Source organism: Fringilla coelebs, assembly GCF_963513975.1.
Source record: "Fringilla coelebs genome assembly, chromosome: 7".
Lineage (NCBI taxonomy): Eukaryota > Metazoa > Chordata > Aves > Passeriformes > Fringillidae > Fringilla > Fringilla coelebs.
In genome coordinates this window covers 35,513,840-35,539,085 of record NC_140035.1, presented here as the reverse complement: position 1 = coordinate 35,539,085, position 25,246 = coordinate 35,513,840, and the positions used below count along the sequence as shown (strand labels likewise).

General features: G+C 44.9%; 1 protein-coding gene across 1 annotated transcript in view; it reads left to right on the top strand.

The window, feature by feature from the left end:
* Positions 1-25,246, top strand: part of ABCA12 (ATP binding cassette subfamily A member 12) — a gene marked incomplete at its 5' end in the record, with an annotated part of 78,417 nt that overhangs the window by 31,895 nt on the left and 21,276 nt on the right. The window contains 23 exons of the mRNA XM_084209738.1: positions 1,202-1,455; positions 1,566-1,678; positions 2,122-2,246; positions 3,055-3,228; positions 4,120-4,284; positions 5,263-5,464; positions 6,053-6,192; positions 6,748-6,867; positions 8,091-8,181; positions 9,525-9,704; positions 10,590-10,896; positions 12,861-12,975; positions 14,290-14,619; positions 15,504-15,573; positions 15,675-15,809; positions 16,477-16,632; positions 17,241-17,418; positions 18,893-19,111; positions 19,748-19,944; positions 20,557-20,717; positions 21,459-21,683; positions 22,465-22,603; positions 24,042-24,294. Of these exons, the coding sequence (XP_084065864.1) occupies positions 1,202-1,455; positions 1,566-1,678; positions 2,122-2,246; positions 3,055-3,228; positions 4,120-4,284; positions 5,263-5,464; positions 6,053-6,192; positions 6,748-6,867; positions 8,091-8,181; positions 9,525-9,704; positions 10,590-10,896; positions 12,861-12,975; positions 14,290-14,619; positions 15,504-15,573; positions 15,675-15,809; positions 16,477-16,632; positions 17,241-17,418; positions 18,893-19,111; positions 19,748-19,944; positions 20,557-20,717; positions 21,459-21,683; positions 22,465-22,603; positions 24,042-24,294 (4,049 nt within the window). The remainder of the gene's footprint in view (positions 1-1,201; positions 1,456-1,565; positions 1,679-2,121; positions 2,247-3,054; positions 3,229-4,119; positions 4,285-5,262; positions 5,465-6,052; positions 6,193-6,747; positions 6,868-8,090; positions 8,182-9,524; positions 9,705-10,589; positions 10,897-12,860; positions 12,976-14,289; positions 14,620-15,503; positions 15,574-15,674; positions 15,810-16,476; positions 16,633-17,240; positions 17,419-18,892; positions 19,112-19,747; positions 19,945-20,556; positions 20,718-21,458; positions 21,684-22,464; positions 22,604-24,041; positions 24,295-25,246) is intronic.

Genomic DNA, 25,246 nt, shown 5'->3' with positions numbered 1-25,246 from the left:
GTGTTCCTGTCCTCCCATGTGCTGGAGAGGATGGCTCTGTTTTCCACCAGCTGTCCCAGGAGGATGAGCACTGCAGAGATGGCCAGTGGCAGCATATTCCTCAGTGCACCACTAGTTTTAAAATTCAGTATATTGAGACTTCCTGAAGCACCTTGCAGAGCTGCAGTCATTCTAGAATGCCTCAGCTTCACTTGAGGAGGAGGTAGGGAGGAGTTCTGAAAGGCACAGATAGGGATTAGATACCTCTGCCCTGCTGAAAATCCATGGAATTGTGCACTCCTAATTGGCAGTTAGCAGCCTGACTAACTGGGTCACTGCTGTGCCTAAGGAGCTGTACCAGCACCAGTGTGGCTGGAGTCAAGTCCCCACTTGCTCCTCTGGCCCCAGGTGTCACAAAACACCAGAATGGCTTCTGAGATTCAGCACCAGGATTGATTCATGGAGTTCCCTCACCAGCTTTGGGTTTGGCAGTGCCTCATTTGAATAAAATGCTTCTTAGCCCATGCATTCATGACTGCACTAATAGCTTGCATGCACTTTAGTCTATTGCTCCATATGAGAAATAGCATTTAAAAGTCCTTTTAAAAAAATACACCAGTGTGCAATGTTGTTGCTGTGTAATATATCTGTAACAATAATATGATGAGCCTCAGTGTGACAGGTACTTAAGGGCATAAAGCTGAAAATAATTCTTCCCATAAGAGCCTGATAATGTAAATAATGATGTCAGACAAGAGGGAAGCCCATAACAGCAAAGGGCTATAATTTTACACGGGTTGGCAGATGAGGAAGCTCTGACTTCTGGCCAAGTCCCTTTCCTGTGCTGCAGCAGATGACCAGGTGGTATCTGAAAGGCTAAACCTGTTGTGCAAGGTAGATTTATTTGGTCTCTGAGAAGATTAATTAATAAACAGGTAAGTCCAATGGAGAACTGCTGTCTAAGTGTGTTGGGGAGGGGAAATGACATGTTAAGGTTTGCAAGGTTTATTAGATCCAGCCAGGTCTGCCAGAAGCTCACACAATGATTGTCACAAGCTGTTCTATTGGAGACCTTTTAAATGAATTAAATATATATATATATTTCAAAATCTTAGTCCCAAGGAGAGGACAGCTAGACTCTTTAAAGCTTGCCTTTTATAATTCTGTCATCTAACTGGTGTTTGTGCATTTGTCTTCCTCTTTTTCAAAATGTTCTTTGAAGATCTCTCGCCTTCAGGATCTGACAGCACTTCTGTGTGACTATGAGAGCTTTCAGTCCATCCAGCAGCTCTGCCACCTGCCTGAGGTTCCCTTTGGGGAGCTGTGTGAGCAAGGCCAGTCTCAGGAGCAGCTCCTCCGTGCTGCTGAGCTGAGCAGCCAGCTTGTGACCAACGTGCTGAGTCACAGGAGGATCTCCCAGGAGCTCCAGAATGTCCTCATTGGGGATGCCGCAGACATCCAGGCACAGCTGAAGTGGTGAGGCTCTCCCTTTGAGCTAGACTGTTTTAGTATTCTGTTTATGAAATGATTTCTTGCCTTCTCTTTATAGTCTCAGTTTTGTTTGTTGTTTTGTTTTTCCAATTCAGGCTTCAAGAAAATGTACCAGAAATTGCTTTCTTTCAAGAGATTCCTCAGTATGTGGCTACTTTGAATTCCATGTTGAACGTCACTGAGGGTTTAACAGACTCCAGCAAGCAAGGTACTTTTCTGTATTTTCTTTACAATGTTGGTAAACATCACCACTGCTACCACACTTTCTGCTGGAAATCCCAGAACTGCTTAACTGCCAGGAAGAGCTGGTATTAAAGAAATACCCATACACCATGACCTTGGGATCCTTTATCTGGGGTATTTCTAGAGCCTGTTCAAGACCACACTTTGTTTTCTTTACAAAGAAAGCACCAAGTCTTTCCATCTAAGCGAATTTTGCTGTCCTGAGAAGTGATAACTTCAGCCCACAAACCAGACTGTAAAATGTAGGAAGTAATGACTGTATGTTCCAAGTCTTTTTAGATTTTTTTCATATCAGCAGTGAGGTACCACGCTCCCATACTTCACATAAAGTCTTCTCCGTGTGCTTGAGATTTGCTGTGTGTCTGGAGAAAGCTGTAACACCAATTGTTCTTTGACTGTTCATTCCAGAAAAGTTAAGAGATGTGTTTAAAAATGTGGACCAGCTCAAAGAGGACCTCAGAAACACAACAGGAATGTCCACAGCCAGCATTGATGCTCTTCTGGAAGCATCTTTCCCAGAAAACAGCAGTCAGGTAAGTTTGCTGTTATCCTTTAGGGAGGTCTTGTTGCTTTCTACTGCTCAGACCATTAAAACTATAATTTATTACTGAATGCAGCTGAGTAGGTCACTGGGTGTGTGACAGCACAGATGACCCCACAGGGATAGACAGAGGACAGCAGAGCATGTTATGGGTTGGGATAGCCACCAGGAATGCAGTGGGAGCATCACTGTTGTCAGCCCAGCCATTGGAGACTGGGAGCCATATGGTCCCTTTGGCTGTCACCAGGAGCTGGGCAGCAGCCAGGCACTGCCTGGAGAGGGATGGCTCTGATCTGGAGCAGGGACACACTAGTGGGGGCTGAGCAGGGTCTTCAGTTGGTCCTGGTCAGTGGGAGATTGTCCCAGTCCAGGTGGAAAAGTACATTTGTAACCACAACGTGTGAGAACACTCAGGGTCCAAAAATACCCTCCCAGAATGAGAGATGAGCTCCCCTTCCTCAGCCTCCTGCTCCTGCAAGCAGAGCTCCAGATGCTTTTCCTCTTCCCAGCCACCTCATCTAGACTGGGCCCCAAAGAGTGTGCTCTTTTCCAAACTTCACATGCATCAGTCAATGAGAAATTGAAGCCACAAAAGCTTTTACTACTGTGCAAGCCGGGTAGTAAAACACAGTCCTTAGGATTTGTCCCTGGGAGCAGGAGTAATGGGCAAGCATTTTCTGGTTCTTGGGTGGTTGAAATATGGCTCTGTGGAAAGAACAACAGCCAGGCAAGATGAATCCAGGTGTGGTGGAGCGTGCAGTGCACCCCTAACAATTCTCTTTTTCCTTGTGCACACCCAGCTCCTCTCTCAGGTGCTGCAGCTGGAGTCCTGCAGTGCCCATCCCACTGAGCCACAGCTGCAAGTGGTGGTGCAGGAGTTGTGCAGCCTCCCTGTGCCAGAGAGGACTCGCAGGACCTACCTCCTTGGGGTCACCCTGCTGAGACACTTGGACTTTTACAATTTCTTATACAAGGTCAGTGCTGGATTTTTAGAGTGCTTTCTACAGGCTTTGCTGCACGCTCTGGCTGAAAGGTTATAAAATATCATTGCAGTGGCCAGAAGCTACACTGATTTACACAAGCCAAAGATCAGGCTTTGCTCATGCAGCAATTTTTATTGCATATCCATGCTGTGACAGCGTGGATATAAATGAGAATCCCAGCTGGTGTAAAGCAGAAAACCCCATTTAAAGGCACTGGACCTACTCTAAATGCCTCCCTGTCTGCTAGTATCCTTTATGTGCTGTCACAACCTCTTGAACACTCCCAGCTGACCCAAAAGTGAGCCAAATTTTTTGATTCCCTGAAAAGGGAAGTCCTGGAAAAAGTCCTGTAAAATATCTTTTCCCTATCTATTTGGAACTATAAAGTTACTAAAAGATTGAAATTTCCACCCTCCCCAGCTACAGAAACAGCATCTAAGAAAGCATTCACAAAGAAGTGAATAGTGAGCATGTATTTAAAAATACAGGAATGATCCTGGGCAAAAAAAAGTTGTTAAATGACAATGCCAGTGAATTTGGGCTCAGGTCAAAAGTCACTTGCGGTGTTTGACACCTGTGCTCTGTGAAATGGGAGATTTGGTCACAGCCCAGCCAGCACATGACACATATTTCCCAACTGTAGGTGTTTGGAAACACACTGTTAGATTATGTAATGTTCAGGTGAATGGTTTGCAAAAGTGCTTGGGGATTTAGGAATACTAATCCCATTCATTTCCCATGGGACACCCACTCTGTAAAGCCTCCTTGCAGTTTTGAAAATCCCACAGTGCTCATGTTTGAGTTAACACAATATGGGCGTGTGCATGCCTGTGCATGCAGATTCCTGCTCATCATAATTGATTTCCTTCCTGCCTCTTGCAGATGCTTTTCCCCAAGGAACTTCAGAAACCCATGGACAAGATGTTAGGCCTTCTGACAAAAATGAAATATTTCAGACACAAGGTTGAATCTGGCATTGATCCAGTGCTACAAGCTATTAATTCCCTGAAAAAGCTCCAACAGTCCAGGAAAATGCCACTGACTAAGGTATGTATAGTCTGCATATGCTATTGAGGCAAAATGCCACTGGAATGGTTTCCACAGTAATTTCTTACCCTAGAAGCCACAGATGCATTAAACCATAGATTCTGTTTCAAAGCAACAGTGATCTGAGGAAAAGCTCTATCAGACTTATCTCTGGAAGTGTTCAAGACCAAGCTGGATGGGGCTTCTGGCAGGTGTCCCTGCCCATGGCAGGAGGTTGGAATGAGATGAGCTTTGTGGTCTCTTCCAACCCAATCCATTCTGTGATTCTATGTTGCCTTCCTGGGAGAGTTTTGATTTGGAGCATGGGACCATCATGTGCTCATGCTGTGGGAGCACACACTTGGAGCAAGATTGTCTTAAAGGAGAGAGGATTTCCAGCAAAATACTGGAAGATGGTGAAAACCCACCAAAGTCAGCAGCAAAAAACTGCCTTAGCTTTAGATCACACCCAAAGCCTCAAGCCTGCCCAAAACATTCAGTACAAACCCATTACTGCTCTGACAGCTGCAGTAACTCCAGGGTGCTCTGCCTCCATCCAGCACAGTGCCCAATCCATCTCTGATCCATAGTCCAGGTGAGCACAAGTGACAGGAATTGTCCATGGTCATCATTCTGCCTGCACATTGCAGAGCCACGTGTAGCCATGGACTGGATGGGGACAGTGATGTGCACATCCATGTGACAAATCTGTGTTGTAACCCAGGTATGTGAATGTCACCAGGCACACGTTATAGGGAATTTCTCTGTACACATTGTAGGCATTTCCTACATTGGCTGTCATACCTGGAAATAAATGTGCCACCTCTGTCATAAGCAAAAAATGCATGATTTCCATGGAAAGTTCCTGTTTTTGTAAATGCAAACCTCTCATAAGAAAGCAGTATTAAAATGTTCAGTCTTTTCCTTCTCATTCTGTTATTTCTCACCAAGGGGGGTGCTTTCAGTGTGCAGGATTTATTTGTTTTGTCTTTTCTGCAGGCGTTATTTAAACCAAACAACTCTGGGATAACACATGGCACTTTTAAATCCATGTCAAAAGTCCTCTGCAACCAGGAGATCACACCCCTGTTTTTTGAGTCTTTGCTTCCAGACTTTGGAGACTCCATAAGCAACAGTTCTCATGCAGAGGATGTCTATGTCCAAAAGCTGATGAGGAAATATGGGATTCCTCAGGATTCCAGTAAGTCTGGCTTTTCCCTAGGGCACAAACGTTTCAGAGCTGAACTCTGCTATTTCCAGACAGATCTAGTGCTGAGCTATTCTCCATATGTCTCTGAGGGCTGCAAGTGCTCATTATTTATGGTAGCTGAAGATCTGCACTGCCCTAATTATTGGTGGTTTATTTCCATAATTGTTCAAAGGGAAAACTGCCTGTGCAGCAGAGCAGTGCTTGACACTGCCCTGTCTCCCATTTGTTGATGATCTGGTCCTAGGGCTCGACAGGTCACTGCTTTTTCTTGATGTGTAGTTTTTCTGACTGTACTGACATTATTAGCTCCTCTGAGTTCACAAAACTCCATTTAACCTTCAAGCAGATAATGTTGGCTTGAGCAGCGAGACTCTTGTTGTCTTGAGTTCAGCAACAGGAGATCTTGGGGGTGGATTGCTTTTGTCAAGATGCATTAGATCAGTCAGTGAAGAGGGCCCTGAAGTCATTCACTGGCCACAGCAACAAACTGGGCAGAAGGCAGAAAAAACACACTGGCAGCTTTCTTGTGTCTGGTCTGTTTGTTCTCTCTGCAATTTATTTGCTTTTCTCTCCTTGCAGCCCCATTTTGCTTATCCTTTTACCTGGACCTGGTCAAGACCCCCACTGGAGCTTTGATTTGGTCTTTCTTAAAACCAATGGTGCTTGGGAAGATCCTTTTCACACCAGATACCCCAGAAACTCGAGCAATCATGGGAAAGGTATGGCTCTGCTCCAGGATACACCCACTGCACAGGGCTGTAATTTATCTAGCACAGGCTTGTTTCCCTGGGAAGCAGAGGGCTGCTTTCTCACTGTTTGGAGTATTCATCAAATTATCTTTTCCTACTTGCCTTGCTGTGGCCATATGAGTCATCTTTTGTCTTTGGTTGAATCTTCCCTCCAGAAGCTGCTGTTGCTCTAATATTTATAGAATAATTGTTTAAGGTCTTCAGCTTATCAAGTTTCACCCCCATATTTTCAGCCAGTAGGAGAGATGTGTCTCCCAGGACAAATGCTGTAACCAGTGATAGTTCACAGGCAAACCAGAGGCAGAAGGAAAGCAGATATTCAAGGCATGCTCTAAATATAATATTTTTAAGTAATTGCATAAATTCAGTGTGTTAAGGGGTATTTTGCCAAACAATGAGAGGATGCTAGGAAAAATCCTAAGGAAAACAAATTTGATCTCAACTGTTTTATTGATTTATTTATTGGTTAAAATCTGTAAAGTAATGAATAAATGAATTCTTTTATGTTGTGGGCTTCTTTTGTAGTCAAATGCAACCCTGGAGCAGATGGCTGAGTTAGCTCTAAAGTCCCAGGAGTGGCTGGACCAGTCTCCTGTCATCCTGAATTCACTGACTAAGTTAAACCAGACGGTTCCAATGATCAAGGTATGGCTTCCTACCTCCCCTCTGCCTCTTTCCAGGAGGGAACTGAGAGGATGGATTTGTTCACTGAAGTAAACTGGGGTTCCAGGGACATCCTAGGTCAGCTGGGGAGACCCCTCTCAGGTTGTCCTGGACGTCACAGTTTCTGTGCCTGCCTGTTCCCTTAACAGAGATGCTCCTGACTCACCTTTCCCTGCAAATTCTCTTTTAACAGAGATGCTCCTGACTCACCTTTCCCTGCAAATTCTCTTTTAACAGAGATGCTCCTGACTCACCTTTCCCTGCAAATTCTCTTTCTCAAATGAACTGTTTGTAATATGCTCCCTGACCCTGGCTGTGCTGGGGCCTGCTGGAGGGCTAAGATGAGCAGGGAACACTCTTCAGTTTGTAAATTAACTTTCTGCTTGATGGACTGATCCAGCCAGCCAAGACCAGGCAAGAAATGAATTTTTCAGAAAATGAAGCAGTATCTATAATAAGCATGTAGTTCTGGGTACACACATGAGAGCTAGAAGATGTTTTGTACCTCAGTGAATGTAAATAAAATTTCTTTTTCCCTGTCCTAAGAAGCCTAGCCTTGCTTGGATACAGAAAGCAGTAGACTGTAATGTTACACACACTTGTTTCCCATTCTCTCTAGTAAAAATTGTCTCCTTTTCTTACAAAAATGAGATCCCTGGAAGCCAAAAGCATTAGCAGTTAATTTTAGGGGCTGGAATTCATTCTAATTTCCATGGCACCAAGAGAAAATCCTGAGTAGAATATACAAAAGTAAAATTAAATATTCTCTGCTGATTGCAGTCATTGGTGAAATAATGAAATATTCAGCCAAACAAAAACCTGTACTGATCTCCAAGTTAAGTTTTGGTTGCCTACGCGTTGTGCACTGGCTGTGTTCACGGGACTTAAAACAGACCCAAGGGAAATTTACTTCTAGAATAACTAAAATTATCCATGATTTTTTGGTGGGACTCTAGTGCCTAGTGGAGACTCAGCAGACATCCTTTCTTGACTCAAAGCAGCACTGACTTGGACTCAGAGAGCTCTCTATGACATTCCCATTGCTGGCATTTCCCCATCCTGATGCACAGTGAAGGGAGTAGGAAGGGGGCTCTGCAAATACCCAGTGAGGGCAGCTGCTCTCTTGTGGTTTAGAATTAAACAGTGAGTGAGCTCAAGAAGCTTCTGGTCAAACTGATGCTTTGTCTTTCTCTGCTTGTTGATAGAATGCCCTGCAGAATCCCTTTGTGCAGGTTTTTATCAAGCTGATGGTGGATTTGGATGCAGCTGAGCTCCTGAGTCAGATAAATGAGCTGGGTAAGTGTGTCCATGATGTGCTGCCCTCTTCCTTACTTGTACTTCAGGCCTGGGAGCTCAGCCAGCTGCAGCCATCCCATAGTCTGCTCTTCTCTGGCCCATGTTGAAGGCTCCAGGGCAAGGCAATCCCAGCTGTGATGCAGAAATCTTCCCGGGAAAAGGCTCTTGGAGAGCAAAGTGCTGGTGTGGAGAGATGTTTCCCCTGGGTGTTCAGGGCTGGAGGGATGGGAGGCTTTGCCGCAGTGTGTGGCCACTGGAGGACACTGTTTAGCCGTAATTTTGGCTTCAAATGAGCTACCTGGGACTCGGCTGGGAAATGTTGTGGAGAGCTCCCTTGCATCGCAGCGAGGTTCAGATGAAAAGTTCTCCAGAGGAGAAGAGCCAGGGATCAGATAAATGTACCCAGGCTGATGGAGCCAGAGGCATCAATGCAGGAGATGCTCTGCTGCAGTTTGCTGTTCTCTGGTGGGCCTGCAAGGCCCTCCAAGGTGACATTTGGTGCTGTGCACTGTGAGAATCACCAGTGACAATGGTGGTGGGTACATCCCCAGTGAGTGCACAGCATGGGGATCACAGTCCCTTCCTGTCTGGCCTTGCCGTCCCTGCCTGCTTTTGCAGTGAGTGGCCAGGCATGTCACCATAGATCTGGACTGTGCCAGCAAAGCCCAGCAGCAGCCAAGAGTGATTATGGTCTGTTGCAGTCATTTACATCCAGTTGGTGATGACCCCTGTGTTATTCATGAGCAACAACTCCTGCCTTAACTCCCCATAAAGCCACGGTGCCTACAGCAGCTGTTCCATATTAGTTACCTTGCATTATGCAGCCACCTTTGAAACCTGTCAGCAAACAGCAGCATCTTTATTAACTGCAGCATCAGGTTCAGTCCACACATCAGCACAGCACTCACAGCTCTGCCTTGATGTGCTTGGATAAAGCATGTCCTCCCCTGAGACACAGCAGCTCAAAAGGAGAGTTGATTACCTCCTAAACCAGAGGGTGTGGAAGGAATGGTGAGCACCACGTGCATGTCTAAAGCCTCAGCAGGTTAGTGGGGACTTCTGATTTGGGATGGCTGTCACATCCCATTGCTGGCATCCTCCCAAAGGCAAACTCACGAGCATATTACAAATGATTAACATAAAAACTGGGCCAACAGCATGCCTTCATTGCATTGCTGAGTGCAGAAATGTATTTCACACTGCATATTTAGCGTGATGGCTTTTGGTTTGTTTTCTTTCCTCCTTTCTGGTGTCATCATCAGTGTGAAGGAGTGGAAAGATTGAGTGGGATTTTTGCTGGGTGTAGTGATGGTGGAAGGTTTATTTGTGGAGTTCTTCCCTAGATGACATCCGGCTGGAGCTGCAGAACAATGCTGATGTTGTTGAGCAGCTGAACACTTTGGCTGCCCTGGCTGTGAACGTCTCCTCCTGCGTCTCCTTCAACCGCATCTGGGCCGTGCAGGACTTGGACGAGATGGAAGCGGTGGCTAAGGAGCTCTTCCTGAAGAACGAGCTGTTTGCAAGTATGTGACAGTCCCAAGTCCCCCTGACAGTTAAATTTTGCCTGATAGAGTGTGGGAATGCAGCATAAAATATTTGGCTTTTCACCAGCAACTGTTGTCCTCACAGTTCCCACCACGCCACAATTGATTTGGAGCCAAGTGTGTGTGTGTGACCTGCACACTGAGACCTCCATTTCATACCTCCTCTTCCCTTACACCTCCCCTGTGTGTGGTCAGCTGGTGATTCCTCTTGGTTAATTCTCAGTTTGCATAAAATCCCACTGCCCCAAGGTGATCTTTGTGCAGCCATTTCCTTTCAAGCTGCTGCGGGAAAAGGAGCTTTAATCAAGAAAGGTATCACAGAATCATTCAGGTTGGAAAAGACCTTTAAGATCCTCAAGTCCAAATATGAGACAATTCAATTTATTATAAGGTCATAAATCACTTGAGATATTCCAGCCCAGCACCATCATGGTGTATTGGATCTTCTAAGTCACAGTTTTCACATTTGTGGGATTGGATTTTGGGATCAGACTGAAGAGAAGGGTGGAGGGAGCAGGAAATGGAACTTACATTTGTATCATTAATACATCTTAATATTTAAAGATTAGATCCACTCATAAATCCTGTGACCTGTTTGGTTTTATACTCTATAATTGAGGGGCAGATAGAAACTTCTGCTTCTCTTGGAACTTCAAACCTTGGAAATATTTGTCCTTTTCCATAGTAGCAGTTTTCTTCTCTGTTTGTCCTCCATTCTATTATATGTTTTATATATGGAATAATCAGGAAAAATGTTCTGGCTAGAAAAATTTCTGTGAAGAAGCCTTGTAAAAATAAGGAGTTCCTACATGTCTGTGTGTGCTGTCAACTCCAAAGGAAATCCTTTTCCTTTTCTTTTCCCAGGTATCATTTTCAAGCTGCCTTCAAGGCCTGGCCACTCAGTTGCTGGGGGCCTGTCCCTCCCTCCTGTGCTCAACTACACCATCAGAATGAGCAGCAGGATCACTCAAACCACCAACAGGATCCGGGAACGCATCTGGACCGTGGGCCCGCACAACTCCACCTCCCAGAGCCAGATTTACAGCAGGGCCTTCATCTACATCCAGGACAGCATTGAGAGGGCCATCATTGAACTTCAGACTGGCAAGAAACCAGAGGAAATAGCTGTCCAGGTCCAGGCTATGCCCTACCCCTGCTACAACAAGGATATGTAAGTTTGGGTGGCTTTTGCCTTCATGTTTTGTGTCAACTCATCTTGTGTGACTGGTTGAGTTCACCATTCCTTCATAGCATATTCACATAGCATAAAAATAATTTAATTCTGTTGTTTTTGTTTTTTTTTTTTTCTCAAGGGGTTGAACAAAACAGGCAGTTTTTGACCCTAAGATGGTCTGTTTAGTTTGCCTAATCTTTTGTTTTCAGTGCTCTTTTTATACCTGGATTGTGGTGGTAACTGTAGGTTTTCCAGCAGGTAAAACTCCCTGTCCCTGTTTTACTACACATAGTGGGGTTGAGAGTTGGCAGAACTTGGTTAAATATGAGTCTTGGCTTGTTCTGCAGGTGTTCACATGCAGACAATGCAGCAGAACTTAGAAAATTGATTTTTTGGGGAAAAAAGTGCCTAGGCTTATGAGCTTTGCAGTGGCCAAACGGAGTGGAAAACACAGAGGGAAGGGATTTCAGTGTCCATCAGGGAGCACTGGAGGATGTTCAGCAGAAGTATTGATAGATGTGAGGATCACTGTGCCCTGACTGAGGGTCTCCCTTGGGGCAAATAGATAGGCTGGACCTAGGAGTTTTTCCTACTGAAAAACCTCCATGCCAACTGCATGAGCCAGAAGATTTTTTGGGAGCTAGAAGATATTTAGGAGCCACAGCAGAGCTGTTCATCTCCTGTGTCAGCTATCACTGAAGAGAGCTGGGCACCTATAACCCCTCCTCAGGGGAGCAGCATGTGAGGTGCCCAGGACATAGGCAGGAAGCATCCAAACCCAGTTCTGCAGCAAATTCCTGGGTTATTGCTGAGAGAGAGATTTGTGCAGTGATTAACTGCCTGCTGGAAGCACTGACTCCAGTGCTCTCTGCTCCTTTTTGTTCTTGGCCTGCTGGGAAAACCACTTGCCTTTAGGTTTCCCTCTCCCCAGCCCAGGTTCAGAGGGAGGTGTTTGCTCAATTATTAAAATACCTCAAGGCTGGATTTGCATCCAGCAGAAGTCATCACAAAATGTCTGCTGATTGACTGTTATTGCACAGTTACCATCCTGGAGAGAAAAGGGGAGGGAATACACAGACACACACACATATATGTAGTTGGGCTATGCTGAATTTTAGGAGCCTTTCCTGGTTCTTTATAAATAAGGCTTCATTTGCATGGAAGCATTTCCTAAAACGCTAGTTTATAGGAAATTTGCAGCTTTACAGGTAAAAAAAAAGTTTGAAAACAAATGTAATGTTCATTTCTCACTGTTAATTGTACATTATTCCAGGAATAACAATGGTTGTGGGTTTTAAGCCAGGTTTAGAAATTAAGGAGAAAAATATAATCCCTGCAGATGCAATGAAGGGGATCTTCTGCTACTAAAACTTGCTTTCCATGGCAAAAGGAGAAATTTTTTTTGGCCATTGTTTTGGGGTTTTTTTTTTCTTCTCACATTTGGCACTGGAAGAAGGTTTTAACTAAAATGAGGAGCCAAGAAATGTGCCCTGGGTCTGCCTGTCCTGTGGGGTGGTAGGACAGACAACCTGTAGGAAAGCAGCCACATCCAGACTCCAACACCAGGAAATATGGCCTGATCGTGAAATTTGACCATTATATCTGGGAACAGAGCTGGGAATTATGTGATGTTTCCAAATGGAACGCAGCCCATCAGAGAGCCAGGAGATGCCACTGCCCTTGGTTGCTTCCTGCTCCTGCCAGTGGTGCTGCTGAGCAAGGAAATCCCTCTGCAACATTAAAAAAAAATATTCTGAGCAGTCAGGAGTTTGATGAATAGAAAATCCAATGCAATGGCAAAGCAGTCTTTTTTTTGTAATTATTAATTTTACTCCACATTTTGAAATATAAGCATGTCTTTTCCTGTGCCAGAGTATTGTTCTGAAAAATATATTCTCGTATAAAGCCTTAATCCCCAGAACATTTTGTATTCAGCTAAAGCCTGCTTTTGCCTTTTACAGGTTCTTAACCAGCGTGACCTACTCTCTTCCATTTGCTCTGATGGCTGCCTGGGTGCTGTTTATAGCTGACTTTGTTAAAACACTTGTTCAGGAGAAAGATCTGAGGCTTTATGAGGTATGGGGAAACTTTCTGGGGCGTGCAGAATTATAAACAGATTTTCCTTATTCGTGGTTGGTGTGTCTGATGTTCAATATTAAATGGAGCAAAACAAGCATTAAGGAAAAGATTCCAGATACCTATTGTTTGACCTGCAGTGTGTGAATTCTGACATTATAACCAAGCTCAAAGCCATGGAAATGCAGGGTGTTTGCCCTTCAAGTGGAGGGAATATTGCTTTGCAGTGCTGAACACAAGAAACATGGGCATCTCACAAAATTACAGGGTTTCTGAAGATTTAAAGCTCTCTAAAAATTGACTTTGAGTCATACCTTCTGGGGACAAAGACATGAAAAGTGACTTATTTCCTATCCTTGAAGTTATTATACTTAATATTTCAGAAGGTGCTACATATTACATCAGCTCCTCTGAAATGAAGTTCTTCATTCAGGTTGCCTGTTGGAAAAGAAATGACATTGAGACATTGGGAATTTATTAAATTAACTCAGGTTTTCAGTGTGATCACTGTCAACAGAGATGAACAGCAAAGAACTTTTGTCAAACTAAGCTTCTGCAAGCAACAAAAGCTTTGAGCAGATTTGTTTTTTATCCAACACCCTGGAAACAAATACTGATTCACCAAAAACACTTCCAAGAAAGGACACTCTGACCTGTGATGAGATGGAAAATGAATGAGCCCCAATGTGTGCTCCCTGGCAGCCCCCTACTCTAATTTAGGCAACCATTTTCACTGTCTCCAAGGACCAGGGCATCACTAATCTTTTTAGCTGTGTAATAATCCACAAGAAGACACCAGCACATGTAGTTTCTTCTGGATTTATCAATACAAATTTACAGTTTTAAGCAAGTATGGGGAATCAATCATCAGCTAATATAAATTAATATTTCTTCCTTCTCACCATAGCAATTTAGCTGTTGTTTTTTTGTCTTGGGATTTTGTGAGAAAGGTCTGGTTTCAAAGACCTTTTAGGCTTAAGCCACTGGATCAATTATCATTATTTTAAAAAACAACCAAAAGGCTTTAGAAAACTTACAAATCTGAAGCCAGAAGCTGCTTTGGAGCCTATGGGCTGTGACATTTGGTCCTTGCAGGGTCCTGTCTGGGCTGTTCTTTTCCAACAGACTGCTTTGGAAACTTGGGCATTCCTGAAATGGGAGTGCAGGGTTTGTCCCTGGCTAGAACAAGCGTGGTCTGGTTGCAGGCCCTGTCAAGAAGCTGGAAAAAGAAATCCTTCAATATCAGCAGAAAGATCTCTTCATTTCTCTCAAATGCCACTTGTGATTGTTATTTTTTTACCTTCCTCTGTGCAGTACATGAAGATGATGGGTGTCAATGCCAGCAGCCATTTCATCGCCTGGTTCATCGAGTGTGCCATCTTCCTCCTGATTACTGTCACCTTCCTCATTGTTGTTCTGAAAGTGGGTGAGATCCTTCCCAAAACAGACACAGCGCTCCTGTTCCTGTACCTGATGGACTACAGCCTGTCCATCATAGCCATGAGCTACTTCATCAGCGTTTTCTTCAACAACACCAACATCGCTGCCTTGGTGGGCAGCCTCGTCTACATCCTCACCTTCTTCCCCTTCATCGTGCTGCTCGTCATCGAGAACCACCTGAGCTTCTCTGTCAAGAGCCTCCTGGTGAGTTCTGCTTCTCCTTATTCCCAGGATAGTGTGGAGGCAGGGACCTCAGAACACTCCAGTGCACTCTTAATTGTATCTCGTGCCTTTCTGAATTCCATCAGTGGGTGGTGACTGGCACGCTGGGAGAGTTGGCCATGGCCCTTTGAGGGACACCTGGAATTAGCTGTGTCTCCTGATTGAAAGCACTCCATGTGGAATTTTAGTGAGTTCCCACCTGCCAGCTGGATCACAGTAGTTTGAGTTATGTACTTTCCCCTTTGGAATTGCAAAGGAGAATGGGCTGCTTTCACCCACTCTGAAAAGCCAAGCTGTCTCAGTGAGGGGTCTGCCTCAGATCATCCTCTGCCTTCCTGTCTCAAATTCCCACACATGGGAGTAGATGTAAAGCCTTGTTTCTTACCAAGGGGCAGAGTAGGTAGGTGTTAGGTTCCAGAAGCCAGACTCATCTTGTTTCATACCAAGGGGCAGAGTAGCTGGATGTTAGGTTCCAGAAGCCAGACTCATCATCAAATTCAGGAGATGACATCTATTAATGCAAGTGGTAAAAGAATTAACCACATGGCTCTGTGAGGTAGTTCTCAAGCACTGCTGTATTTCAAAAGTCTAAAATAAAGCCCTGTATGAGGGAGGAAGCTGTGTCCTGGGTGTGGAAGCAAAAGAAAGTCAAGCCCTAAGGAGATATTTCAGCTTGTCACCAGGTAGCATTTCCCATCACAGGCCTGGACCAATGCTCCTTATGACTGCTGGGGAAAAAACAAACCCAACACTCATTTTTCAGGCTATTGGAATAACCCAGTGAAGTACCTGATTGGTTGACTGACCTAACTTCTCTTTGAGACTAATTAAAATGTTTCTTGTTTTCACTTTTGTTTATTCCCCAGAGCCTGTTGTCTCCAACTGCCTTCAGTTATGCAAGTCAATACATTGCTCGCTACGAGGCACAGGGCATAGGTGAGTTTATGGCTAACAAAGCCAGGCTTTGAGCTCTCCTGGGGGTGGTATTTCACTGGCTGAGAGGGGTTCTGATTGTATTTCTCAATTCCTCTCTGCAGGACTGCAGTGGGAAAACATGTACAAGTCCCCAATGATTGGAGACAACACTTCCTTTGGCTGGATGTGCTGGCTCATTCTGATAGACTCCTTCATTTACTTCATCCTGGGGTGGTACATAAGGAATGTTTTCCCAGGTAAGGATGCAAAGCATCGAGGGTGGTGCTGTAGCACCTCTTTTGGAGAGCATTGAACACAGAGCTGGCTGAGGCAGTGAGACAGTGCACACACACTCTGTCCCAGGCCAGAGGGAGCAGGACTTTGTGGGTGTCTGAGCCTATTAATGGCACTGAGAGAGAGCACAGCAAGGGAGAATTAGGGTTTCTCAGCCTGTCAGGTGGCTAGGTGGGTCTCCTGAAGAAGCTGAAGCCAAGGACACAGGAGGGTGTGACTGCAGTCTGGTGGGTGAGAGTGGAGCGTGTTAGACTGCATTTGTCAGCTGAGTGATTTTGAGCTGTGTTACTTACATCATTTGGTTTCAAAAAGTAATTCCTGCCTTGGGCAAGAGCCAGTACATTTGTCTTTTGCTTTTCTTCCCCACCTAATGAAGCAGTCCACTGGCATACAGAAATCTACCCAGTGGAAAATGTAAAGTTTTCTTGCCCTCCAGCTATGGAGTTACTCAGAATAACAAATTAGTGAGTGCTTCCTATTGTGCCAATCAGTAAAAGTCTCTACAAAGTCCTGGTAGTGCATGAACATATCAAGAAATCTCTGTGAAGGTAATTTTTGCTATTTTGAGTGCACCCCAACAGTGGCACTTGCTGAGGAACAAAGAGCTGAATGAGACTCCTGTTCCTGCAGGTAGATACGGCATGGCTGCTCCCTGGTACTTCCCACTGCTTCCTTCTTACTGGATTGAGTACAACAGCTACCTGCCCTTCTGGAATGAGAAACAAAGATGCCTGCTCTTCTCCAAGCTGATGTTAAGGAAAGAAGTCACCCTCCCCAACAAGATATGTATGTGGATACTAGAAGGGGTAGCAATAATAACTTATATTTTGGGTAAACAAAGCCAAATTTGTAAAGGGGCACCATACTCAGAAAACACCATTGATTGTTATTTTGAAGCATAGGAAATATTGAAAGCTGGTACTCACATGAATGGAGATCTGGCCCTTAAATTATATTTGTTCTTCCTGTTTGTTGTGGAGAGTCAGTACTGATTTTCACACTCATATTCATGTGTGTTGGGCAGTTACCTTCCATGCCTGTCTCTCTGTGTAGAAATATACTTTTGTTTGGGCAAGCAAATACAGGTTTCCACTTGGCAAAGGGCACATGTGCTTCCTTGCTTATCTCTTTAAATATTTAGCCTGTAGAATATTGAGATTACACATAAAAGCTTTTCAGAAGTGATTAATGCCTGTTGTCAGGAGTTAGTAGAAGCTTCAGAAGTAAAAAGGAAAAATCCCAGAGAGATCAAAATGATACAGATCCAGTGGCATGTTGTCAATGCTCCTGGCTGAAAGGCACCTGCCTTTGCTGTATCTTGGTTTGCTCTGAGATGAGAAAAGTAGCACAACACCTGCAGTAAGTGTCCCTGACCCTTCTCTTTGGTGTCAAAGGTGCCCCCCACCCTCATGTGGAACCGGAGCCCACCGACCTCACCTTGGGAGTGTCCCTCCATGGCATAACAAAGGTTTATGGATCCAAGGCTGCAGTGGACAACCTCAGCCTCAACTTTTATGAAGGGAATATCACTTCCCTGCTGGGACACAATGGAGCTGGGAAAACTACAACCATGTGTGTATCCTTTAAAGCAGCTCTTCTTTATCCTGTGGGGGGTGGTTGGGTGAGTAAGAGGGCAAGTGGGGCTGTGCAGCAGTGGGAGACTGAGGAAGGTGTTTCACTAGGCCAAATCCCTCCTGTAGTTTCATCTTGCTCATGGATGACCTCAGGACTTCCTTCATCTGTTAGAATTCTTTTGGTTCTAAAAGGTCCTTTTCTGCTTAGGGACATGCTTTTTAATCTGCTGAGATACCTGGGATACACTGCACAGCAGCTGTTCAGGTGTTTTATTCCATGGCCTGGGGTTAGGTTGTTCTGGAACCCGTGGGGAGCTCATGCACACACCAAAGCTGAAGTGATACTAGCAAGAAAACTTAATAAAGATACACTTCAGCTGTACAGAGTCATGTGTTGGCTGGGCTGAAATGGCAGGGAATTAATGCATTGGCCTTTCAGCCTTGCTGTTTATAAATTATTATTTGACTTGTTAGATAACAGCACTAAAACAGACCTGTAGAACTTGATTTCTCCACTGATATATATGTGCATATCTCTGAAAGGAACATTAAGCTGATAAATAGAAGCCTCAGAAGAGCCAAAATCAGTAAGACAGATGTGTGCTTCACCTCAGCTTATTATCAATTCACCTCATATTCTGTTTGCAAAGTGTAGCAAAGGTGATATGCAGAAAAGTATAAAACCTTCCTGAAACTTAGCACGGGCTTCAAATCCTGAGTAAGGTCACAAGGTACTGCTTTTAAATGATGGCTTAAAATCCCAGGAGAGAGGAAAAACTCTGTGAAAGTGAAGGGTGGTCTGAGATGCATCTTCTCCCTTTAGTCCCTGCAGGACAGCACCAAAAATGAGCTGTAATGTGCAAGTAGTTATTCTGAGCAGAGTTTGACTCAGCTCCTGCTTGGTGGGTGATTATTTGCTTGAAGTAGATGAAAGTGCTGCCCACTGTGAGGTGTCTCATGGAGAAGTCCTCTCCCATTTCTCATGAATAATGGCAGTGAAATCAGGTCTGCATGCTCTGCTGATTAGTCAGATGAAGAGGTGGTTTTCAGTCTCAGCTGTGGTTACAATATGAGGCTGTGTGGGCACTCCAGGCAAACCTAACAAAGAGTAACTGCATTCTGGGAATTCCCAGTAACTAAAATGGAAGTCAGGGCATTCCTGAGTGTGTGGGATATGGGTCTGACCTAGGGAGAGGGAGTAGAGGGGAGGAGTGGCCAGGGTGAGCTTGGAGCTTGGCCCTGCAGTCCCACAGAGGGGAACTAGGATGTCCATGGATGTTCATTTGCCTCTGCTCTGCCAGAGCATGGCTGGGCAGCAGGACACACAGTGGGCAGTGGTGTCTGGCTGGAAGGAGTGGGAGGGGGATACAAGAAAACCTTGAAAGTGGTGACAGCTCCAAGGCCACATGAAAAAAATTACCCATGGCTTCCTCCTTTTTCTAACTTCCTCTTTCTATTTCTTTTTCCTTCAGATCTATTTTGACTGGGTTGTTCCCTACATCATCAGGCACAATCTTTGTGTATGGCAAAGACATCAGGACTGACCAGGAGGTGATCAGGAAGAACATGGGGGTGTGCATGCAGCACAATGTGCTCTTCAACTACCTCACCACCAAGGAGCACCTGCTGCTCTATGGCTACATCAAAGTCCCTCACTGCAGCAAACAAGAGCTCTACCAAGAAGTGAAGAGGTATAAAAGTAGCAGGGGGGGAGAAGGGAGAGAGGGCTGTCAAAAGAGTTGTGTGGTGGTGCCAGTGTCCCTGCAAAGCTCAAAATCATGGATTGGAGGTTTTGTTGCAGCTCCATCTTAGGGTTCAAATGGTGCATTGCTCTGACTAGAGGAATATATTGATACCTGTGCTGTAAGAAAACAATATCTCTTCTCCAGGGGGTTTACAGGCTGTTGTGGCAATTATTTGGAGATGAATTTATAGGCCTAAGGGGCTACTCCTTGCTGCTTTACAGTTTGCCCTGGGAAGAGATTTAATCAACCAGTCAGAAAGATGATGTTGGCTTTATTGGTTCTGCAGAGAAATGAAGCAGCCAGAACATCCCAGGGAGTTTGGATCTTGGTGTCTCAGTTGATGGGGTTGAGCCTTTAACCTTGACTTGTCAGATGAAAACTTTGAAAACATCCTCAAAAATGTTTTAAATGAAAATCCCAATGACTGACTGCAGGGTGACTCTACACTGTGACCACTCAGCAGAGCAGTCCATGCTTGAGCAGGTTTTCCAGTTACAGTTTTTTCAGATATTTTCAGATTCCCTGCATGGAAAAGATACACAAAGGACAACTTTTGGGAGTTGTTTTCCCTCTGTTTTGCAGGACTTTGAAGGAGACTGGGCTGTACAGCCATCGTCACAAGCTGGCTGGCACCCTGTCAGGGGGGATGAAGAGGAAGTTATCCATAGCCATTGCTCTGCTGGGGGGATCCAGGGTGGTGATCCTGGATGAACCAACCACGGGCGTGGATCCGTGCTCCCGGAGGAGTATTTGGGAAATCATCTCCAAGAATAAGAAAGGTACTGTGATGAGAGGAGATGTTGCCCAGAGACAAAGGAGATGTGTGTCACTTTACAAAGATGGTACCAGTGGCTTTGAATTGTGGGTTTTGAAGGCCAGAGAGAAAAAAATTTAGCAGACTGGGATTTTGCAATTCTGGAGGATGCATCCTGGTTGGTTTCTGTAAATTCACAGTGTCATTTAAAAAATAACTTCACCATAGAACACAGCTTACAATACTGTAAAATTTGTCTCTCTTGTTGTTGCCTTTCATCCAATTTCACTAATAATTACCAAAAAATGCAGTTGATTTTCACCTGATACTCTGTGTTTCCTCATTCAGTGAGGCTTTCAGCTGTCTCACTGTTGAGATAAGGACAGATCTGACCAGAATGTGATAAAATAAAATTGCTATAAGCATTCATTATGTTGGTTTAACAATGTGGACTTACTTGCCATGGGCTGATCCAGAGCAAGGAGAAGCTCTGGAACCCCCGCAATTATATTGATGATATCATTGTGTAGGGAAATACAGAAATTTTTGAGGAAGAAAAGAAAATAATCCAAATCCTTCTAAAATCCAGTTTTGCCATAAAACCAGGTGTTTATTCTGTGGTGACTGTATTTTCCAGGCAGAACCATCATTCTCTCCACACATCACCTGGATGAAGCAGAAGTGCTGAGTGACCGGATCGCCTTCCTAGAGCATGGAGGGCTCAAATGTTGTGGTTCACCTTTCTACCTGAAGGAAACCTTTGGGGATGGCTACCACCTGACCCTCACCAAAAAGAAGGTTTGTGTCTGAGCTGGTCCTAGAGCTCCTGGCAGCTCTGTTTCCAAGGAGTCATCAGGGCTGGTTGAGGGATGTTTGGGCAGGGGTTGAGTGGTGTCCATGGCCATGTGAAAACAGCAATGTCAGTGCTCTGCTTTGTTGAAAAAGAACAGGGTCTCCTTGCAGGTTAAAGGCAAGGGTGCAGAGTGAGAACTCTGGAGTTCAGAGGAATAAAGCAGATGGAAAGAGCCCATCCATAGTGTCTGGCCTGGGGCAAAGTGTTCTGCTTGCAAGGAGTGGGGAATTCTGCTCTTGCTAGCATTTATTACAGTGCTGTTGGTAGCCCCAGCACACAGGTGCCATGAGAGACCAGCCCCTCTTCCAGATTGCTGGCACTGGAGAAGAGAAAATGAAAAAAGACCCATGAGCAAGCCCATTTTTCATGGGAAAAAGAGTGAGTTTGGGCTGGCAGCCACGTTCTGCTCTGTTGTACTGCAAACCTCTAGCACTGCAAAGTAGTTGATTCAGCCCAACCTGCTGAGGTTATGGAAGGACCAAGATGGGAGACTGCCACACATCCCTTTTGCAAGGGCCAGAAACCCACTTTCATCTGCTTTTGATATTTACCCTGACATGTTGGATAGCTGGACTGAGATCACTTACCAGTTATGCTGTGGGACAGGATTTGGGCTACATCCTGCAGGAGAAAGGTTGACCTTGACACTTCTTCAGTGACCACAGAGTGTTTTCCTCCTTTTTCAGAACATGATAGAGGAATGTGACACCACAGCAGTGACCTCCTTGATCCAGTCCTATCTCCCAGAGGCTTATCTCAAGGAGGATATTGGTGGGGAGCTGGTGTATGTGCTTCCCCCCTTCAAGTCCACGGTGTCAGGGGCCTACCAGGCTCTCCTCAGAGCCCTGGATACCAGCTTGAATGATCTCCACCTGGGTTGCTACGGGATTTCCAACACAACTGTGGAAGAGGTATGAGCTCAGGAGCTGCTGGATTTGCTGAAATGTCTCTTAGATTCATTTCACAGCACTGTGTGGCTCTGCTCCCTGGGCATGTTAGGAATTTCATGAGGGTTTCAGGCAGGGAGGAAGGGGTTACACTGAGGTACACATGAGTGTGTAGATGCATCTATAAATCTATGTATATACTAATGCTGTCTCACCTTGCTGACAGCCTTTGGATGCTATACCCAGAAAATGAGGCACTGGAGTTTGACTGGGGAGAGAGTAACACAGGCACCTTTCTGCCCATGGGAAATCTCTGGTCAAATAAACACATTTAATTGCATCAGAAATAAAAAGTAAATGATGAGCAGTGATGACCCATGTCTTGCAGAAGGGAGGGAGGGAGATTGTTACCCTCCTGCTCAGAATTCCTTGCTTTCTTTGAAGATGTTTTCCTAAGGCAGCAAGAATCAGTTGTACATCGCGTCCCATGTGCCATGACTGCACACTCCCAGTATGGAGGCAGTGGTATTGTCAGGAGCTACAGGGTGAATATCCCAGGGAAACAGGTTTGAGTTTCCACTGTTGCAGCACAAGAGAAATAGGAGGTAACAAGGAGCTGGACAACAATTTTATATGGAAAAAAAAGTTAATTTCTCTCACTGAGCACAAAGGGAATAGAAAGAGGATTATTGTACACAACTGCTGCACCAACTACAGCTGCAAAGCAGGAGAGTGGATTCTGGTAATTGTTTTGATAAATGGAGTAATCTGGACAAATTTTCCTTCATATTTTCTTGCTCCATAGGTGTTCCTCAATCTGACAAAAGAGCTTGTGAAGGACCAGCAAGAAGATGCTGTGCTGCCCCATCAGCTGCCTGGAGTCAGTGGTCACACTGGTGGTGACGAAATGTCTGTGAGCACAGACACCTTCACAGAAAGAGATGGTACTCAATAACCTACAGGGTTTATTCCAGATTTACTGCAGATGCAAACACTGACAGGTGGACTGATTTGAGCTCCCTGTCTTCTTTCTTTGTTGAAAACCACATTTCACCCAGCCAGGAATCACAAAACTTATAAATCACTGGAAATACAGCACTCATCAATCCTTTAGCTCTCCTGCTTTGGAATAGTCAGAATCACAGGATAAATTACTAAAGGGGTTTTGTTTGCATCTGCCTTCCTTTAAATTGATCCGGGTTTTAATCTAATCAAATACAGCATGTGGGTGAAAGAGTAAATGTGTACCTCTGAAAGCAATTGCTGTAATAGATGTAGAGGATTATTTTCCCATAACTAGTAGAATTGGAAAGAAACTTCATGGAAATCCTTTAGTCTGTTGGAAAAGCAGCACAGCTCTGAACTGGGTCCTCCTTGACACTTTTTGCTGTGCCCCAGACATTGCAGTTTGGTAAAGGAGCCCAAGGGAGCAGACAGTGGGGTAAATTCAGAAGAGAACCAAGCCACAGCACCACCTCTGGGGGTCTGAGACCTCCTAAAGGTGGCCCAACCCAAAAATGAGACATACCTGGCTGCAAGGCTTTCTTGGGTTAGAAACTGTACTTATATTTATAAGTACAAACCAACTGTTTGGTACTTAGAAATATACCATTTGTAGTCAGGAAGGCATCCAAGGGGCAACACAGAGGTATTTTTGTACTTCTCAAAGCTGACCTGCACTGTAAATGTTACTGTAAGCAGTCAGTCATGTAGAAAAGTGTTTTGTTTCACCCTTTAAAAGGCTGAAAAGGATTTGCTTCATGGTGTATTATACAGGTTAATATTTCATAAAGAAGAATAGCTGGCACAGGATTTGGCTCTGCTTTTATTATACCACAAAATCTGTCTGTGCAAGAGGCCCAGTGGCTTGTGCTTGTTTTCTTATTTCAAGTCTAATTCTGTTATTTATTTTTCTGAGGACCTACTTTTTAAATTATGAAAAATTTCAGCTTGCAAATCTTAAAGAAAAATATGTTTCCCCTGTAAGTTGCAGCTGGGTAGGTAGAATGTAGATAACCTATTTCATTTGGAAGCCTGTGTTCCTCTTGCAAGGTCTCACACTGAAGGTCACTACACGCACACATTTGAAATTTAACAAAATACTGGTGTTACATGAGCTTATGACTGGAGTCCTGTCCCACTCCTGATCCTGTGTTTGCTCCACCTTGGTAGTTTGGATTTGCATCTGTAAAAGTGTGCAGGAAGCGAAACACCCTCCCAGAGTGCTCTACCCATTGCTTCCCTGCCTTGCACAAACGCTGAGCCATGACCCAGTGCCATCCTTTGTGCCCAGACCAGCTGCTGATCAGGTCCAGTCTATCCATTGCTTCCCTGCCTTGCACAAATGCTGAGCCATGACCCAGTGCCATCCTTTGTGCCCAGACCAGCTGCTGATCAGGTCCAAGAGCCTGCGGGGTTTGCCGCTGCTGCTGAAGAGAACCTCAGCCCTGTTCATCAAGAGGTTCCACCACACCCGGCGGGACGTGCGCGGCTTCATCGCCCAGGTCATCCTCCCCGTGCTCTTTGTGATGGCTGCCATGGGCCTGGGGACACTGAGGACCAAGGAGACTGAGTACCCTGAGCTGCCTCTGTCCCCCTCCCTGTATGGCACAGCTGACCAGGCAGACTTCTTTGGGTGAGTGCTGCTCCTTGTGATGCCCTGTGAAGGCTGACCTAGAGCAGAGGCTGGACAGAGTTAAAGAATAAAGTAGGGATTTATTCAAAGGTCTCAATGGATCCACCTTGGGCAGCACAAGAGCCCAGCCAGGGCTGCACCCAAGATGAACCAAAATGGTCACAAAATGGATGACCAGTCATAGGGTCTCTCACTTTTATAAGTTTTGGTCCATTTGCATATTGAAGATAATTGTCCAATTACAGCCTTAGCTTATGAAGTCCCATCCTCCTTGTTTTTCTTCTTCAGTCCACGTTGTTTGTGCTCTTGGGCCTGAGATTTGGATCATTTGTCCTTGGTGCCCAGCTAGAGAAGGAATTGTCTCCCTACTCTGTGAAGAGAGCTCACCATCCCCTAATATGAAGCTCAGAATTGCACACTAAAGCAATACAGAATCTGAAAAATATAAAAGCTAAACCTGAGGCATCACCCTCCTTCCCTTGGTTCAGGATAAGCCCTCAGGGTTATTTCTGAGCACAGCCAGTGTCCTACACATAGGACCAGTAGTCATGTTGTGCAGACAATACAGAGAAACCCTGTTCCCAAGGGGTCTCAGGACATGGCTTGGCTCGGACCAGAAAGTTTCAGAAAAACAGGCTCTCAGCTGGATTTAACTATGAAATGTCTGAGGAATGTTCTTGGTGTTTCCCATTGGAGTCTTTCAGCCCCACAGCAGCCATAGGGATTTTATTAATGTATACATATATGCACCTCTTCCAGTGTGAAATGAGGTACCCACATCAGTTGCATCCAACATTACAATTCTGGGATCAAATTCTATCCTTCTTGTGAGCATTTCCCTCCTCTCTGTTAGCACAGGATGTTCTGGTCAGGCCACAGGTCCAAGGCACACAGGCAATTGAAAGAGCATGTGCTTTTTCAGGGTTGTTAGGATGCCACCACTGAATTATTT